At 39.7% G+C, this 20,676-nt stretch overlaps 1 protein-coding gene across 2 annotated transcripts in view; it reads right to left on the bottom strand.

The window, feature by feature from the left end:
* TPP2 (tripeptidyl peptidase ii) overlaps positions 1-20,676 on the bottom strand; it is a 125,479-nt gene that overhangs the window by 57,728 nt on the left and 47,075 nt on the right. For both annotated transcript variants that reach the window (XM_010257090.3, XM_088895601.1), the window contains exon 17: positions 266-444. In XM_010257090.3, the coding sequence (XP_010255392.1) occupies positions 266-444 (179 nt within the window). The remainder of the gene's footprint in view (positions 1-265; positions 445-20,676) is intronic.

The following is a 20,676-nucleotide window of genomic DNA, read 5'->3' as shown; positions in this document are numbered from 1 at the left end:
TAGGTAAGCTAGGAAGGAAAAAATTACTTGTAAAATAACCATCTCAAAACATAAATATAATGACCAATCTCTTTGAAATGCTAGCAATAATACATCTCAGCTGGCATAGAAGACCTCACTAACATTTAAGACATATGATGCAGCACTATTAATTTCTCAACTAGAAAACAGGGATGCAAATCTATAATCTTATAAAACATGTTAAGAGGTAAACATAACTTGAACATAGCATCAAGAAAATATGCAAAAATAAATAAATAAATACCTGGTAAAAATGGCATCCCTGAGAATGAAATCAGTGGAGACTGAGCTTTTAAAATGGCGGGCTTTGTTATCGTGATTGGCACCCTGAATAGAGGACCACGCCATGGTGCTTTGCAATCAATTCCATAGAGTTCATAATAGTGAAGCCCTTCACCAAGTGAGGAAGGATCCACCACCACACTGGAATAAGAAAATGGAGGAATAAAAGAAATAACTTGTTAAGAAACCAAGCCACACACAACTATACAAACAAAATTAACTTCATACAAGATTAAAATGGTGACATGTTATGGTGTTTTTATAAGGCAGATTTCAAATAATTTGTTTAACTTATTTCTTCAAACCATGAATAGAGAAAATCGATTGATGACTGGTTCAATATACATTGACTTGTATATCTCATCTTTTTCTTTAATCTTCAAATTACACTTGTAGGTCGTGGGCAAACTAACCCAAAAATTTGGTTAGTGTTCAGTTAATATTACATATAGTTGGAAACTAGTGTTGTAAATCTAGGGTTTGTATGAGAAAGAAAGGGAGACAGGAGAAGAAGAGGAATGTGTCGAGTGGTGTATTGTTGTTACTGTTCACACCCTCAAAAGGCACTTCATATTTTGAAACAAGAAATTACAAAGAGGCCCCTACTTGGGCCCAAACACAAAAAGAGTACAAAGAGAAGAGGTAAAGACTAAAAACACCCTTGCCTAAACTTTCTTAACACTCCCCCTCAAGTTGAGCATATATGTCAATCATGACAGCTTGGCAAGGTTCTTAGCAAACTTTGCGTGGTGAACACCTTTATTGAGGCAATCGGCTAGTTGGTCTTCCAATCTTACAAAAGAAAGGCAAAATCTCTCCACTAGCAATTTTTTTCTCTAATAGTGTATGTCCACCTCAACATGCTTTGTACGACCATGTTGAACAGGATTGTGGGCAATGTTTATGACTACTTGATTGTCACAATATAGTTTCATTAGGATATCCGCTTGGATGCCCATCTCAGTCAATAAGGTCTTCAACTAGAGTAGTTCAAACACTCCATGAGCCATTGCCTTGTATTCTACCTCAGCACTAAAACGAACAACCACAAATTGTTTCTTACTTCTCCATGAAACAACATTGCCTCTGACTAATGCACAACAACCAGATATAGATCTTCTATCATCAATGGACCCTGCCCAATCTACATCTGTGTAAGCCTCAATCGTTAGATGGTTGTGGTTGGAATACAACATCCCTTTACTAGGCAACCTTTCAGATAGGCTAAAATTCTATTAACTGCCTGCATATGAGACGTCGTAGGCTCATGCATATATTGGCTAACCACGCCAACAGCATAGGATATTATTAGTGTAGGGGTATTTCTGTCTTTATACTTATGTTGAGGTTGCTGGTCTATAATATTATATTAGAACTAGTGTCCCTCACTTAAGTAAGGGCACATGTGTCTTTTCCATTATGTTAGTAATATAAAACATGCCTGGCCGAATGGGAGAGGTGATTTTTTCCCTTATTCGAACCAAACTTTTCTTCTCTCCTTTTCTCCTCCATTCTCTCTCTCTTTCTTTCTTCTTTCTTCTTCTCTCTTCTTGGTTGTTATCAGACTAACAAAACTCAAAGGCAGGCCAAACCATAATATGGTATCAGAGCTCAACTAAGCAACTCGGATCTGTCCAGATTTCTGTTTTCTGCGCACTCAATCTAGGGTTTTCTCTTGATTTCTCTGCCATCAATTGGAGATAAGGGAAAGGGCTGAAAAGGAGTGGTCGCCCTCTTCCTTTGGAGGTTTCTATGCCTCCAATTGTGTTGTTCATGGTCAGTTGCTGTGGTTTCTAAGAAGCCCTCCCCTAATCAATGAAGAGAAGAGGGCTGATTCGTGTGGTGCAGTGGGTGTCTTGTGTGGTCTGATTTTCTTGTGTGGTTTGTTTTTCGGGTGATGAGGTAAGAGATTTCTATGCATATTTTTGTTATGAATCAAATAGGAAGTATGTTTTAGATTGTATGATGGGATTTCAGACTGTAGTGTGCTAGGGTTTACGCTGTTTTTTTGGGTGATACGAAGGGGGAGTGGTTCTCATATAGTGGTGAGATTTCAGGTGATCGTAGGGTAGGGTTTGTGGTGTAAAGAGTGCAACCTTCAGCAATAACAAGTGCTGAAACCAGTGTGATTAGTGTGATCAAGTAGTGTGCAGTGTGTCGAATTCAGTAATAACAGAATTCAGCAATGGGAGATAACAGTGATAGCAAATCTAATGTGATGATACCTACTGACTACCTGAATGTTCAAATGACCTCCATTAAACTGAATGAAGAGAATTATGTACCTTGGGCTAAATGTGTAGAAGTTTTTCTGAAGGCAAAGAAGAAGGTGAAACACATAAGGGAGGACAAACCCTCGACTGATTCTCATGAGTATGAAGACTGGGAACAAGAGGATGCACAAATTATCACGTGGTTATGGAACAATATGGAACCCAAGATTAGTGTAAATTTCATGTTTCTTGACACTACCAAAGATGTGTGGGACCATGCTAAGAAGTTGTATTCTAGTCAAGACAATACAACCAGAGTATATCAGTTGTATCAGGAATACTTTAATCTGCAACAGGGCAATCAGAGTACTGAGGAGTACTATGCTAGTATGAGAAAAATTCGTAATGAGTTGAATGTTTATCACCCCCTCACTTCTGATGTCAAAATTCAGCAACAACAGAAAGAACAGCTCGATGTGACTCGATTTTTGGTGGGGCTGAAATCTGAGTATGAACCAGTGCAGGCTCAGATACTAGGAGGGTCAGCTCTCCCTTCCTTAGAAGAGGTGTTTGCTCGACTTCGGAGGAGTTCCATTGGATCTACTGAGAACTCTAATGTTTTTGATAGATCAGCCTTTGCAGTGTCAAGGGGTCGTGGTGTTAGAGGTGGAGCTCGAGGAGCTCAGTCTGGCCGTGGTGATAGCAATGGTCCGATATATGGCCGGAGTGGTGGTGGTGGACCTACATATAACCGTGGTGGTGGTCGTATTGGAGGTAGAGATTCAGGGGGAGCCCGTGGTAGAGGACGTGGCTCGGGTCCGAGGAGATATACTCATTGTGGTATGGATGGACATACCATTAATTATTTCTATGACTTGCATGGTCCACCCTCAACTTGGGCCAATCAAGCCCTGACTAGTGACACCAGTTTCAGACAAGAGAATCGTTCAGCTGATCAGATGCCTCCTACATCCACAGATGTTCCCAGGAAGGAGATGGTGAGTGTTCCCCGTGATGAGTATGAGAGGTTTGTCCAATCCACATCTCAGCAGAACACAGCTACTTTCGCACACTCAGGTATCGCTTGTTTGGCATCCACACCCAATCCCTGGATTATTGACTCTGGAGCCTCCAATCACATGACTGGAACTCAAGTGTGTTTTCTTCCCACTCTCATTGCTCAACATCACAATCCGTTACCCTTGTTAATGGTTCCACATCCTCGATTTGTGGTGCTGGCAATGTTAACTTGACCCCCTTATCTTTATCCTCAGTTTTGTATGTCCCTAAATTTCCGTTTAACCTTATGTTTGTTAGTAAGTTGACCAAGTCACTCAATTGCTCTATTACTTTTTACCCTTCTATGTGTGTTTTTCAAGATCTCAAGACAAGGATGAAGATTGGTAGAGGGCATGAAACCGATGGATTGTATTATCTTGACAGTGGTGGAAGAACATCAACAGCTCTCCAGTCATCTCTCTCTCCTCTCCAGTGGCACTGTCGATTTGGTCATCCTTCGCTAAAAGTTTTGAAATTTTTGGTTCCTTCGTTGAGTCAACTTTCTATTTTAGATTGTGAGTCATGTCAATTGGGGAAACATCATTGTGTTCCCTTTAATCCTGGGGTTGATAACAATGTGTCGAGTCCTTTTTCTTAGGTTCATTCAGATGTTTGGGATCCTTATAAAGTGATGTCATACAATGGATATAGATATTTTTGTTGATGATTTTTCAAAGATGATGTGGCTCTATTTAATGAAAGAAATGAGTGAACTGTTTACCATCTTCAAAAAATTTTATGCTGAGATTCACAACTAATTTGGTGTTCACATTAAAATTTTTCATTCTGATAATGGTCGTGAATATTTATCTTCATCATTTCAAGAATACATGGACCAACATGGCATTATACATCAGACCTCATGCACCTACACCCCACAACAAAATGGGGTGGCTGAGAGAAAGAATCGTCATCTTTTGGAAACAGCTCGATCCCTCATGCATCACATGAATGTTCACAAACCCTTTTGGAGTGATGTGGTGCTTACTTCTTGCTTCTTGATTAATCGAATGCCCACGTCTATCCTTGATGGTCATTGCCCATTCACTACCTTGTTTCCCACCTTGTCTCTGTTTCCTCTTTCTCCTCGGGTTTTTGGGTGTGTCTGCTTCGTCCATAATCTGGGCCTCGGGAAGGACAAGTTAGATGCACGATCCATTAAGTGCATCTTCCTTGGCTATTCCTAGACCCAGAAAGGGAATAAGTGTTATCATCCTAGTTCTCGACGTTCCATTGTGTGTGTTGATGTTACCTTCTTTGAGTCTACTCCGTTTTTCTTGGAGTCCGGTGATGCTTCTTCCTCTCATCACCTCCCCCTCTTCCACTTCCAGTTGTCGATTCTATTCCCCTTGTTCCAATCGTGACCAAGTCCTTGCCTCCAGTGCCACCACCTGTTGAACGGCCACATATCCATCAAGTGTATACACATCACCCACATGTACCGACTGCTACTCCTCCAGCTCCATCAACATCGACAGATTCAGCAGTTGTCTCCGCACCTGCCCCAAACCCAGTATCTGATCTTGATCTTCCCATTGCCTTGCGGAAAGGTAAACGCACTTGTACCCTTCATCCTATTTCTAATTATGTTTCACTCACTCACCTTTCCGCTTTCCATCACCAGTTTATCTCTTTGTTATCCTCAATTGTTGTCCCTAAGGATGTCTAGGAAGCCCTTGCCTCTCTAAGGTGGTGTCGTGCAATGGAAGAAGAACTCTCAGCTCTAATTCATAATCATACTTGGGACCTCACCACTCTTCCTCCTAGGAAGAAGGCTGTCGGTTGTAAGTGGGTTTATACTGTTAAGTATTTACCTGATGGTAGTGTTGAGCGCCTGAAAGCTCGATTGGTTGCAAAAGGGTACTCCAAACCTATGGTATTGACTACACAGAGACCTTCTCCCCAGTTGCTAAGATAGGTTCGGTTCGTGTTGTGATCTCTCTTGCTGCTATGTATGATTGGCCCCTCTATCAGCTTGATATCAAGAATGCTTTTTTGCATGGTGATTTGCTCGATGAGGTCTAAGCATGGTATTAATTTGTGTTAGAGGAAATATGTGCTTGATTTGCTAGAGGAAACAAATTTGTTAGGTGCTAAACCAACTGAAACACCTATGGCAACAAATACTAGGCTGAGCAGTGATTTGGGTGAAGTGTTTGAAGACCTTGGAAGATATCGGCGACTTGTAGGTAAACTGAACTACCTAACCATTACTCGGCCAAATATTTCGTTTGCGGTTAATGTGGTAAGTCAGTTCATGCAGAAACCTCTAGTTCCTCATTGGGATGTGGTTCTAAGAATTGTGAAGTATTTAAAAGGGGCCCCTGGTCATGGTTTGATATACAAAAGTGGTGGAAAACTTGAAATAGAAGAGTATACTGATGCTGACTGGGCCGGTTCTATGTCTGATAGGAGACCACAAGCTATTGCACTTTTCTTGGGGGTAATCTAGTGACATGGAAAAGTAAGAAGTAGACAATCGTGGCGAGAAGCAGTGTAGAGGCAGAATATAGAGCTATAGCACATATTGCTTGTGAATTAGTGTGGCTAAGGAACCTTCTACAAGAGATAGGATACAATATTAACACTCCAATGAAGCTCTATTGTGACAATCAGGCTGCAGTTCATATTTCTTCTAATCCGGTGCTTCATGAAAGAACCAAGCACATATAGGTTGACTGTCACTTTGTGAGAGAGAAGTTGCTGAATGGAGTGATAGACACTGCATATGTTAACACAGGGAACCAATGGGAAGACTTATTTACAAAAAGGTTGAGTCAGGGAAGAGTGGACTACATATGTAACAAGCTAGGATTATATGATATATACTCATCAGCTTGAGGGGGACTGTTAGTGTAGGGGTATTTCTATTTTTATACTTATATTGAGGTTGTTGATCTATAATATTATATTAGAACTAGTGTCCCTCACTTAAGTAAAGGCACATGTGTCTTTTTCCATTATGTTAGTAATATAAAACATGTCCGGCCGAATGGGAGAGGTGATTTTTTCCCTTATTCGAACCAGACTTTTCTTCTCTCCTTTTCTCCTCCTTTCTCTCTCTCTTTCTTTCTTCTTTCTTCTTTCTTCTTCTCTCTTCTTGGTTGTTATCAGACTAACAGAACTCAAAGGCAAGCTGAATCATAATAGATATGTTAGGTCTAATCAAACAGAGATACAGAAGGTGGCCCACCAATCTCTAATATACCCCTCTATCTGGAAGAGCTTCTCCTTCAGTAACACTCAATTTGTGGTTGGGATCAATTGGAGTTTCTACAGGTTTACATCCTAATTTCCCAATATCATTAAGCAAGTCAAGTACACATTTCCTTTGTGACAGAAAAATTCCCTTCTTAGATCTTACAACTTCAATGCCAAGAAAGCATTGGAGATCACCAAGGTCCTTAATCTAAATTTCGGAAGCAAGGAAGGACTTTAACTGGGAGATACCTGTGATATCATCACCTGTCACAACAATGTCATCAGCATATACTATCAACATTGTTACTCTTCCATCAACTCTTCTAATGAATAAAGTGTGGTCTACCTGAGATTGAGAAAACCAAATCTTTAAGATAGCATTTTTGAACTTGTCAAACCAAGTTCTAGGAGATTGCTTAAGCCCATACAAGGACTTCTTCAAGCGACAAACTTTTCCTTCACTGTTAGGAAAGCTCACCCCAGGTGGTAAGTCCATATACACTTCCTCTTGTAAGTCCCCATTGAGGAAGGCATTCTTCACATCCATTTGATATAAAGGCCAAGAATAATGAACAGCAAAGGTTTCCAGATAATCAATGCCATAAGTTTGTGTGTATCCTTTGGCTACAAGCCGAGCTTTGTACCTCTCAATTGAGCCATCTGCCTTGTGCTTAACAGTGTAGACCCACTTACAACCAACAGGAGTCATATCCTTAGGACAAAGAACAACCTCCCAAGTCTAGTTCTTTGTTAGGACCTCCACCTCTTGGTTCATAGCTTCCTTCCAATGAGGGGACTGCATTGCCTCTGTAACACTACGAGGGATGGAAACATAAGAGATGGCAGAAATATAGGCACAATAGAAAGGTGAGAGAGCATCATAAGGCACATAGTTAGTAATAGGATACTTGCTACATGTCCTCTTCCCTTTTCAAATGTCAATAGGAAGATCAAGGTCAAGATCAATAATAGAATTATCAAGAGGTTCAAGATTACCTGAGTCTGGGAGATCAGAATGTGATAGGCTTCTACTTCAAGAGCCACCCTCTTACTGTGGTTGATGCAAAACTACTGCCAGGATCGAAGCCGATACACAGGAGGAAGAGGAGGAGGAGAAGGAATACCATCGTTACAAGGAGGAGGAACAAAAGAGACAGGGACATGAAGGCAGAAGAGAGTTCAATCTTCACTTGCATTCTCCCCCTGAAGAGGACGGGATGACTGGAAAAAAGAGGACTCCAAAAAGGTAATATCCTTAGAGACATATCTCTTGCCAGAGAGAAAGCATCAAAGCATCTATAGCCTTTTTGGACAGGAGAGTAACCAAGGAAGACACATTTAACTGACTTAGGATCAAATTTACACTGGGAAGGACTCATATCATAACAAAACAAACGCAACCAAAGATTTTAAAGGGGGAGATTGAAAAGAGGTTCACCAAGAAAGAGAAGTTGATGAGGGGACTAAAGATTAAGGGTCCTTGAATGAAGTCTATTGATGAGATACATAGTTGTCTCAACAGCATCACCCCACAAACGGGTGGGAACACGAGTCTGGAACAAAAAACCTCGAGAAACTTCAACCACAAGCCTATTCTTCCTTTCAGCTACCCCATGTTTGTTGGAATAGTTTATTTTATTTCTTGTCTTTTAGTCTTGTCTTGGTAGGGTCTGTTTGGTTGATTAATGTCTTTTTATTTTTCTGATTATTGTACTTCACTTACAGAGGGGCACAAGGGTATTTTCCCCTTTTATTTTAGTCGCCCTATATATACTAATAGAAGTTGGCACCGCCAACACGATTCCATTGCCAATCTCTTCTCTTCTCCTCTCCCTTCTCTCTTCTTCTCTTCTCTTCTCTTCCTCTTATTTCTAGTCGGCCACACTGTCAAGATGGTATCAGAGTGGGAATACTGACTGAGAGAACAGATTGAACAGGCTTCCTTTTCCAACTTGCTGAATCTGGGTGGAACAGAGATCTGAATCCGGACTGAAGAAAACAGATCTACGACTGGTACAGTCCTTTTTTCTCTTCCTTACCCTCCTTTGTCATGGACCAAATGAAAAAACCAAATGAATCTAGGCTGCTGAATGTTGTCAGACCTTTGTGAGGTTTATACCTCTTGTTTTTTTTTTGGATCGTGTGATCCTGTTCCTGTGTTAAAAGTGACTGTAGGTCAAGGATGACCTATTATCTCAATTTTTTGGCTTGATTGAAAGTGTTAAGGATATCTCCTGCTGATGAATGTTCTTAGACATTCTGGAAGGCTGGTAGGTTGAGACTGTTAAACCGTACAAGTCTGAAATCTGTCGAATCTTGCCTTTTTTGTCCTGAAATTGGTATTGTTTGTTCTCAGACTGATTTCAAACCCAAATGTGTGGGTGTGAACTGAGTACGTGTCTAGAGCAATTTTATTTTTTGGAGTAAGGAGGGATCCTAAGTCCAGTGTTTGGGACTGATTGTCTGTTTTGACCATGTCATCTGAGAATTCTGCTACTTTGGGGGTTTCAGGAAACCATAATGGACTGAATGGGGGAATGGATATGAGTTTTCCCATGGCTGTAATCCCCTTCAATGGACTAAACTACCTTGAGTGGTCTAGGGGAATAAAACTCTACATTACAGCTAGGGGGAAAATAGGATACATTAATGGGAAAGTGAAGGAACTGAAGGGTGGAAGCGCTGAATATGATAGATGGAACCAAGAAAATAGTATGGTTATGTCATGGCTCTTGGTTTCCATATTGCCAAAAGTAAGAAAGACATTCATGTGGGCTGAAACAGCTGGGAACAAGTGAAGTCTACTTATTCAGAGCAAAGGCACTATGCCAAGATATACCAACTGCAAGTTGAGTCCTCTACTTGCAAGGAGGGGGAGAGGAGTCTCTCTGTGTACTATTCAGATCTGACATCGATCTGGAAAGAACTGGATCACTATCAGAATGTAAATTGGAAGTGTGATGAAGATGCAAAGGCATACAAGTCACTTGTCTCTCATCAACGTGTATTTGCTTTTCTCTTGGGGTTGAACCCTTCATATCCATGAGAGTACAGATTTTGGGAAGTAAAGACTTGCCATCAGTTTAGGACGTTTATGCCTTAGTCCAATCAGAGGAGAGTAGAAGAAGTGTGATGAATTGTGCAGAGGGTGAACCAGTTGCCCTAGTTGTTCGGGGAAGTATAGATACTAATGCCGGAGGTTCCTTTAAGAAGGGTGATTCACAGAAGAGAGAAGATGACAAAAGTAAACTTTGGTGCACTCATTGGCAGAAAACAAGACACACCAGAGACACATCTTGGGATCTCCATGGAAAACCTAAATGGGCACAGGATTTGGGTAAGAAGTCAACATCTGATCAGGGTAAGAAACCAACTCAGCAAAATCAAAAAAGGTATAACTCAGCTAATATGGCATCTCTAGAGACTAGTCCCAGTTCTGACCCTAAGGAAGAGATTATCAACTCCTTTCGTGACCATTTGGAGTTAAATGGTAGGACTCTTCGCCAGATGGATTCTGGACCTACCCCTTCTACCTCCTTTGCGTCTACATCAGGTAACACTGCCACTGCTCTCTATGTGTCATCTCATACATCTGATTCTCCTTGGGTAATTGACTATGGAGCCTAGAACCACATGACCGGTAAGTCAAATTTATTTCAGGCATACAACCTTCTCTCTGGGAGAGATAAGGTGAGACAAGCCGATGGTTCATTCTCCACCACAGCCAGCCACGGAACCATATCTCTCCCACTCGGCATTACCCTCTCTAATATGTTGCATGTTCCTAAATTGCCTATAAATTTACTTTCCATTAGTAGTATAACTCACTCTTTGAACTGTTCAGTTACCTTCTTTCTGTCTTCATGTGTGTTTCAGGATTTGGCATCGAGGAAGACAATTGGTAGAGGAAGCATGGTAGATGGTATCTACGTGTTGGAGAATAAAGCTGGTATTGCGGCTACAGAGTCCTTGAGTTCGTCTTGTGAGAGTCAAGCCTGTTTATGACACAGTCGTCTTGGTCATATTTCTTTTGAGTCATTAAAAGTTATGTTTCCCAAGTTGTTTAACTCCTTGTCAGTGAGTCAGTTGCAGTGTCAGACGTGTCAATTGAGTAAGCATTGTAGAAACTCTTTTCCTTTAAGAAATAAAAGATCTGAATTTCCGTTTCATATTGTCTATTCTAATGTTTGGGGCCCTGTTACTCAACCTACTGAGGCTAACTATAAGTACTTCATTACTTTAATTGATGATTACTCTAGCTATACTTGGGTTTACCCAGTTTCAAACTGAAATTCATATTTTCCAGTCAAAGAATGCAAAAGAATACTTCCATAGTGATCTCACGGAATTCTTTGCTTCGAGTGGATCTATTCAACGAAGCTCTTGTGCTCGAACACCCCAACAAAACGGTGTTGCTGAAAGAAAAAACCGGAACCTTCTCGAAGTAGCTCGTGGATTGTTACTCCATATGAATGTTCCGAAACATTTTTGGATGGATGTTGTTCTGTGTGCCACGTACATTATCAACCGTATGTCATCTCGGTTACTAGAGTTTAAGGCCCCACATCAGCTTTTGTTTCCCACAGCTCCGTTGTCTCCCATTCCAATTCGTGTTTTTGGGTGTCGTTGCTTTGTTCATAACTTGTCCCCTACTCGGGGTAAACTTGATCCTCATGCTAATCCTTGAGTTTTCCTTGGTTACCCTTTATCTCAAAAAGGGTATCGTTGCTATGATCCCACCTCTCGTAAGTACTATGCCTCCGTTGATGTATCCTTCTTTGAGAATCAACCTTTCTAATCAATTTCTCCTCAGGGGGAGAGTAGGGTTAAGGAGAAACACATCCAGGCTCAACTACCTCCTCTACCTGATCCTCCTCCATTCTGTGTCTTTCTCCATCGCCACAAAAGCCAGCAAAGTTCAAGAGTTGTGGAACCTAACACTATGTAACCAACATCATCGGATTCACCAGAAGTAGATCCTTCTCATCAGCCAAGTACACTTGTTCCTATTGATATGCTTGCACCTCTCAATGTTGATTCCCATGTCATTAATGATCTTGATGTTCCTATTGCTAAGAGAAAGGGTGTTAGATCCTGTACCACTAATCATCCCATCTCTCACTTTGTGTCCTATGACCATATTTCACCTTCATATCGTGCATTCCTCTCTTCTGTTGATAGTATCCTGATTCCTAAGAATGTGGCAAAAGCTTTATCCAAACCTGAATGGACATATGCAATGAAGGAAAAATTGATGCATTACACAAAAATGGCACTTGGGAGTTGATGGATCTTCCTAAAGGGAAGGAACCAGTGGGTTGCAAGTGGGTGTTCACAGTGAAAAACAAGGCCGATGGAACTGTCGAAAGGTACAAGGCCAGACCAGTGGCAAAAGGTTTTACACAGGTATATGGAGTGGACTATGCAGAGACATTTGCCCCAGTAGCCAAGATGAACTCTATCAGGATTCTTCTTTCGTTGGCAGCAAACTTTGACTGGGAACTTCACCAATTGAACATTAAAAATGCCTTCTTGAATGGTGACTTAGAAGAAGTGTACATGACCCAACCTCCAGGTTTTTGTGCCAAAGGCAATGAGCAGAAAGTGTGCAGGTTAAAAAAAATCTTTATATGGGTTGAAACAATCACCTCGAGCTTGGTTTAGTAAGTTACACTTAGCAGTTCAACAGATGGGGTTCAAACAATGCCAGTCAGACCACACACTGTTTGTGAAGAGAGGTGAAGGGAAAGTTGCAGCTTTAATTGTGTATGTGGATGACATAGTGATCACAGGAGATTGGGAGACTGAAATACAAAAACTAAAAAAATTCTTAGCCACTCAATTTGAGGTGAAAGATCTAGGACCCTTACGTTATTTCCTTGGAATTGAAGTTTCCCGCTCTGAAAAGGGCATCTTTATTTCTCAACGGAAATATGTATTGGACCTACTAAAAGATACTGGCAAGCTAGGGGTGAAACCAATTGAACCTAACCATCAGCTGGGAGACAATCAGGGGGAGTTCGTGAAAGATATGAAAAAGTTTCAGAGACTTGTAGGGAGACTCTTGTATTTGTCTATGACTAGGCCAAATATTGCTTATGCAGTGGGTGTCCTTAGCCAGTTCATGCACAATCCTAGGACAACTCACTTTGAAGGTGCAGAGAGGTCCTTAGATACCTCAAGAAGTTTCCTGAAGCTGGTTTGTTGTTCCAAAAACATGGACATTTAAAGGTGGAAGTATATATTGATGATGATTGGGCAGGGGCAGTTGATGACCGAAAGTCTACCAGTGGGTATTGTGCCTTTGTAGGAGGAAATTTGGTCACATGGAGAAATAAGAAGCAAAGTGTGGTGGCTAGATCCAGTGATGAAGCAGAATACAGAGCCATGTCTCATGGGGTTGCTGAAATCATGTGGATAAGAAACATGTTAGATGAACTGGGTTTTGCAGTTAGTAACCCTATGTCACTCTATTGCGATAATAAAGTTGCTATCAACATTGTAGCTAATCCATTCCTCCATGATATGACGAAACACATTGAAGTAGACAAGCATTTTATTAGAGAGAAACTTGTGAATAGAGAAGTATGCACTCCATATGTTAGCTCAGAAGAACAACTTGTAGACATCTTCACCAAGGGTCTTCATCATGTGCGGCATAATGGTTTGTGTGACAAGTTGAGCATGATTGACATCTATGCTCCAACTTGAGGGGGAGTGTTGAAATAGTTTATTTTATTTCTTGTCTTTTAGTCTTGTCTTGGTAGGGTCTGTTTGGTTGATTAATGTCTTTGTTTATTTTTTTTATTATTGTACTTCACTTACAGAGGGGCACAAGGGTCTTTTCCCCTTTTATTTTAGTCGCCCTATATATACTAATAGAAGGTGGCGCCGTCAGCACGGTTCCATTGCCAATCTCTTCTCTTCTCTTCTCCCTTCTCTCTTCTTCTTCTCTTCTTTTCTCTTCCTCTTATTTCTAGTCAGCCACACTATTAAGAATGTTCAAAGTATTCCTTGGCATTGTCAGATCTTATTATCTTAACACTTTTCTCAAACTGTATCTCTATCATATTCATGAAGTTTTGAACCACCATAGGAACTTCATCTCGGCCTTTCATCAAGTAGAGCCATGCATATTGACTATAGTCATCAATGAAGAGGATGAAGTATTTATACCCACCCATGCAAGGGATAGCATACGGGCCCCAAACATCAGTATGAATCAAATGAAATTATGAAAAGCATTACTTCTCTTACTACTCGCAAAATATGTGATTCTACATTGTTTTGATAGATGTCAACCTTCAAATTCAAAGTTCAACTTTGACACTGAGTCAAATAAGCTTGGAAACAAAAGCTTTACAGAATTGAAAGACATATGGCCAAGACGACAATGCCATAATTTCAAAAGACTCATTTTCTCATTTGAATAAGACTCAATCTGGCTCGATAATCCATACTCTAAGGTCCATCAAAGAGGTAGACTCCATTAGCTTCATGCCTACTTCGAATCTTCTTCCCCATGCTCAGGTCCTAAAAAACACAATGGGTAGGAAAAAAGGTCACTGGTCAATTAATGGGATTTTGTAAGAGAACTAATAGACAACAAACTTTTATATAACTAGGGCACATGAAGAACCGATTCAAGAGAAAGGTTATGAGTGAGTTTGACTTCACCCTGACCCGAAATAGGGGTCTAAGATCTACCAGCAAAAGTAATCTTGCCCTTCCCTGGGGTTAACTTATAAGAAGTCAAATGTGAAGGCATACCAGTCATATGGGCATTAACCCCGGAGTCTACAATCCAATGACTAAAAGATGTGGAATAAGCAAGTGCAGTACCTGTCTTGGCATATGAACTAGATGGATTACTAAGTCCAAAACTAGATGATGAGGATTTACCACCCTTTTCCAACTGCAATAGTATATTCCTAAGTTTGTCTATTACATCAAAGGAGTCAAGAACATCAGAAGGTTGAGCATCATTACCAAATGTAACCAAGTGAGCATTTCCATTCCTCCCAATTTTGTATTTTTCTAGTTTTAAGTGAGGATTGAGCTTCCAACACTTTTCCATAGTATGTCTTGGCTTCTTGCAATAATCACAAACCACATCCTCAACCTTCTCAATAATAGGGTGCTTACTAGTATTTTGCTTGGATCAAGATGACAAAAAGGCAGAGTGATCAATCATAGGAGGTTGCACCATGGCTATCCTTCTACTCTCTTCCCCTTGTACAAGGGAGTATGCAAAAGCAAGAGTGACAATGCCAGCACTAAGAATATGTTGCCTAGTAAAATCAAACTCTGGACTCAAGCCAGCCAAGAAATCAAAGACTCTATTCTCCTCTATGTACTTTCGATATTGCTCACCATCTTTAGGGTCCTTCCATACAAGAGTCTTCAGGTGATCCACTTCCTCCTAGATAGACTATAGAGAAAAGAAATACATAGCCACAGATCTCTCCCCCTGACGCATACTGCAAGCTTCCCTCCAAAGCTGGTACACTCTAGTAGTATTTTTAACTTGAAAATAAGTGGCAACAACTCTATCCCAAATATCTTTGGTCGTTGGAAGAAACATGTAGTTTCGGGCAATATGAGGCTGCACCGAGCAAATCAACCATGACATTACAAGAGAGTTACCCTGTTCCCACTTTGCATATTTCGGATCTTCCAGATTTGGCTTCACCTCCTTTCTTGTGATGAATCCCAATTTACCTCTCCCAGTGATGGTAAGTTTAGCAAATTGGGACCACCCTAAAAAGTTGATTCTATCAAGTTTAACAGTAGTTATCATAATACCACTAGAAATGTTTGCACTTCCAGGGAACACACTGGAAACCATCTATACATCCTTAGATGATTCCATAATCTATCAAAACACCTCTGCGTCAACCAAAAGGGGCCCTAAATACTTAACCACAGCTAAGGACCCAAGAAACTAGGCCACCACATGGCTAAGAGACAAAAAAGGCCAAAAAACTAAGTTGGCACCAAAATAGAGGGAGAAGAAAATCTCCCAAAAAATTTCTAGGGCTTAGAAGAATACGGGACCACTTCCAGTTGCTCCCAAGGTAAAAAACGACCTGAATGGTCTAGGTTTTGTAGCAAAAAAACTGATTAAACAAAGTGTATAAGGTTCGACATCAGATCTGATTTTTTGTGATTTTCTGCTTGAAAAACCTACTGAAAATCATAGAAGCTTCAAACAAAGAAAAGAGTCATACCAAATATATGCTAAAATCAGGACGAATCAAACCATATATGATTCATGTATTGTTTCCGACACCTGTACAGACTGCTGTCGTCATCCGACAGCGGTCTGATGTCAGCAGTTCTTCTCGTGAAAGAGAGTCAGCAAGAAAAGTATTCTCAAGTGCCTTTACCCACTCTAATATCAAGTTGGAAACTAATGTTGTAAATCTAGGGTTTGTATGAGAAAGAAAGAAAGAAAGAAAAAGAAAGAGATAAAGGAGAAGAAGAAGAGGAATGTGTCAAGTGTCGTGTTGTTGTTACTGTTCAAGAAATTACAAAGAGGCCCCTACTTGGGCACCCAAATACAAAAAGAGTACAAAGAGAAGAGGTAAAGACTAAAAACACCCTTGCCTAAACTTTCTCAACACATATATTTGAATGGATTGTGTTAACCACATAAAGTTGAGGAATGGTTTGGTCAAGGCTGGAGTTGTGATTGTAGGGCCAATGGTTTACCTTTTTCTTTCTTTTGATCAGCAGGGCCATGGTTTTCCTTAACCCAACCTAAATAGAACCAAGTTGCACAATTCTGGTCAGCTGTCTAATAATATGAAATTTAACAAACACATATGCAGCTATCAGAGAAAAGCATGTGTCATGTGTTGTTTAAAAAATAAACATATTGTCTAAAGTTCGTTATGAAGTATTTCCAATTCCATTACACTTTCATAGATACTATACTTCCTTGGCAACTCAGGGTCATCAAGATTGATATGAACTTTACAAGTTCATAAATTAGTTAGGGAAACTCGACCACAGTGGATATAACTTCCCATTTGGCCTTAAGCAGTCATTTTCTTTTCCATAGGGATATGTAATCAATTTGATGTTGGATTCCAAAACAACTATCAGAGAGTCAAGATCTTCACCTTGACGCTGAACCATTTGCCCCACTGGACTTTGAAAAATGAAATACACCAATTTTCTGAAAAGCTACCTAGGGATGTTGTAAGGAGATCTTTATATCAGGGTTCTTCCATATCCACAGAGTTTCCAAGGCCTGTATGGAATTTCGGATTTCTTCCCCATGCATGAAAGGGCTTCATTGAATATCATTGTGGCATGTTCCCACCTCACTGCTTTAATAGAACTTCTCTGTTCAGAAAAAATTTAGAGTCCATTTGGTTTGCAGGAATAGGCACCAGGTATCGGAATCGGAATGGCCCATTTCCTTTCCTGTCATTTGGTTGATCTGAATGGAAGCCCCATTCTAATTCTTGGCAGAACAGGTTTCCTGCATATATGCAAGAATGGCCATCCCCCCCCCCCCCCGGTGCGGGAATGTGATTCCCATTCCAGCCTCCTTTTTTGAGGAAAAGAAAACCACTCGTTCCAGTACCCTACTCAATCCCAAGTCTTTAAACCACCCACCATCCAAGGTAGCTACTGATGACCACCATCTCCGGTGAGGTAAGACCGGTCGCCAGCCGATCATTCTTTCTCCATCTCTCCTATCTTCTTCGTTTTTCTTCCTCCCCTCTGTCACTGTCGCCGCTGCAAATTCCATTGGTGGTCAGTATTAGCAGATCCCTCTTCTTCCTCCCCTCTCCTTTCTTCCCCCTCCCCCCCTCTCTCTAGTTGAACCAAATAGCAACAATCGTAATCTGACTCCAATTCCTATATGAACCAAACACATTGGGAATAGGTGATTCTGATTCCAATTCCGATCCTGACCTTGAACCAAACGGACCTTAGGTTATGTATGAGCCTCAATTGAGGAGAAAACATATAGGTAATTGTAACATCAGAAAGGTTCTTAGATTCCAAATAGGTGTGTCAAGTGCAAGGAGCATGAGGAAGACACATGCCATCTATTCATTCAATGTAGGGTTGCAGAGTATGTGGTCTCTCTTTCTTTTCCCTAAGTGGCCAAAACTGGAAGGCAACAACAGCGCTAAATTTTCTAGAGCATCGTTACTTTTGCGGTCTTTGGGTATTTAGAGAGAACAACACAAGTGAATTTTTGAAGACAAGGTTTTAGATGATGTCAAGTTAGTATTGGATATCAGGTCTACACTTGTTGATTGGACCCTTGTTCATTCTGAGTTTTGCTTTAGCAGATTTGATTTTGAGAAATTGTGGCTGACTTTAGAACTTCGTAATTGGTATTCTTGGTATTCTGTTACATTGATGTTGGGATTTCTCTTGATGTAGTGTTTTGGGGTGAAATCTATTCCCCTGATTGTATCCTCTTTCTTTTTAACGTATTTATTTCTTACTATCAAAAAAATATAAATTGTCACTCTCAAATGAGAGAGACATGAGTGCCTGGTACTGTTAGACCAACACTTAAGATACTCTCTGTTGAGTGTTTCATTCATCAAACACGCATAAGGCACAATTAAGGGTGCAAGTTGGGTCAGGTTGGTTGGGACTTGGGAGTTTGTTAAATTTTCAATGGGCCTGAACCCCCAGCCTAAAGTAAATGAAATTCCTCAAATCGGGTAAACCGACTTGCAACCCTAGGCACAACAAATCTTCACGCTGGAAACAATTTGGACAATTCACCAAACATCTGACTGCCAAACAACCTCTCCCCCTGTTAATCTAGAGATCAGATCTGAAATTTCACCATCTTTCCTCATCAAGCCAATAGAAACCTACAGCAAAAACACATTCAAACTCTTCTTGATGCCACTCAAAATGAGACAAAATAACTTGAATGAATGGTTTTTTTATAAAAACTTGAATGAATGATCCTCAATCACCAAAATGGCCTAAAACAGATAACCTTGACCTACAATCAAGATGTAATAGTGTAACTCCCAATTGGTGCAAAAATAGAAGAGGAAAACAGGAGGCACCAACTCAATTCTTCATACAATCCAACAGAACTTGAATTTTTGAATCAAGAAAAACATATAAGAAATTCTAAAAGTCCAGAGAACCACATTAGATTTGCACAAAAATGTACCAGTTAAGCAGAAATCGTGATCTCTGATTTTTCTTTATTTTTTAGAAGAAATGTGTAGAACTTTTTTCTAGACAAAAAAAAATGCTTGAAAAGCCTACAAAAATCCTTAAAAACGAGGCAATTCAAGAATGATAGTCAATAGCACATGATCACTATTTTCAGTAAATCTTGGATTTACTATTTCTAATAATTCTCATCATTACTGCTTATAGTAATCATAATTACGGTTTGTAGAAAAACAGTGACTTGTCATTTTTAATAATTACTATTTGTAACAAAATAACTTCTAATAAAAGGAACACCAAGAGGATAAACTAAGATTAGAAGAAAGAAGATCAAACCAATAGAACTGTTGACAGAAATCCCAATACACCAAACAATAAGCATTAACTGAATGAAAGATAATAAGAACAATAAATATACCTCACAAAAAAAAATAAACGCTTGGCAGAAATAATAATAATAATAATAATAATAATAATAATAACAAGAATAATAATAACAGAAGAGCTGCCTTTTAGTCTTTACAAGACCTGTTGACACTCTTTAATAGACCAAATAGAAACAAAAACAGCAACTTCCTACTTGTATTCAAACAGAAATAAAAACAGAAATTTTTTATTTATACAAGGAAGAATTTTTAACTCTCTAGTCACTAATCCAACATGGGCCAAACATGTTGACTATGACTTTGACCATGACCTGCAAAACACAAAAATAAGTCATCCTTGAAGCATTCAGTTGGGCCACTTTCATATATCTTATTGAGTTAAAAAGCATTATAAGTGTACTTTGGCCAAATTACAACCAAGTTGACCAAGCTTGGACTGGACAAACAGTCACTTATTCTGGTCAAAACTGCATTCTGCAATTCTGCCATCATATGTCTTTTCTTAAATTTCTTTCTTTGAGATTTGACGGGAATGTTCTTGTAACCACTTGCATCAGGATCCTAACTTAATCATCGAGTGGACCAAAAATCAACCTAAATTCCTACCTAGAATGTGTTTCATCACCATCCAATCCTATCTATATGGGATCTGCTACATGAATCGTGTTTCACCAGTCCATTCTGTTTAATGACATATCTATTGTGAAATTATTGGTTCTTAAATCATTTCTTAAAATCTTACTATTTCCACCCAAGTCCTTTTTGGTCTGCCCCTTGCCCTTTTAGCCCCTTCAACTTGTATCAAACCACTTCTTATTATAGGTGTTGCTGATGTCTTCTATGCAAATGTCCAAACCATCTATTCTACTTTCTCTCATTTTATCACCTATTGGAGCTACTCCTAAGTTGCTATGAATGAATTCATTTCTGATCCAATGTTTATAGTTTTCCGCTCATCCATCAGCATACACATTTCTGATTCTATCCTACTATAATTCTAAGGGCAACATCCTCCTCATTCTCTCCCTTGTTATGAATTATCTAACCGAGGTACCAAAAAAGGTCACATTGAGTTATCTCTTGGTCTCCATCCTAAGTGTGCCCTAATTTGCACTCCTATTGTTTTTAAATTTGAACGCATTATATTCTGTTTTATTCCTACTTACTTTAAAAACTCCTGTTTATAAGACATTTGTCCATAAGCTTAATTTTGCATTTAATCCTCCATTAGTTTCATCAATTAAAAGGATGTCATCAGCAAACAACTGTCAGATTCAATTTTAAAAGGACAAGAGAATCTGAACAAAGGAATTATATTACATATCAAAAGAGTACAT

Source organism: Nelumbo nucifera, chromosome 1 (genome assembly GCF_055504915.1).
Source record: "Nelumbo nucifera cultivar China Antique chromosome 1, China Antique-T2T, whole genome shotgun sequence".
Lineage (NCBI taxonomy): Eukaryota > Viridiplantae > Streptophyta > Magnoliopsida > Proteales > Nelumbonaceae > Nelumbo > Nelumbo nucifera.
Note: the sequence above shows the minus strand (reverse complement) of the source record. Positions and strands in the feature narration are given on the sequence as shown.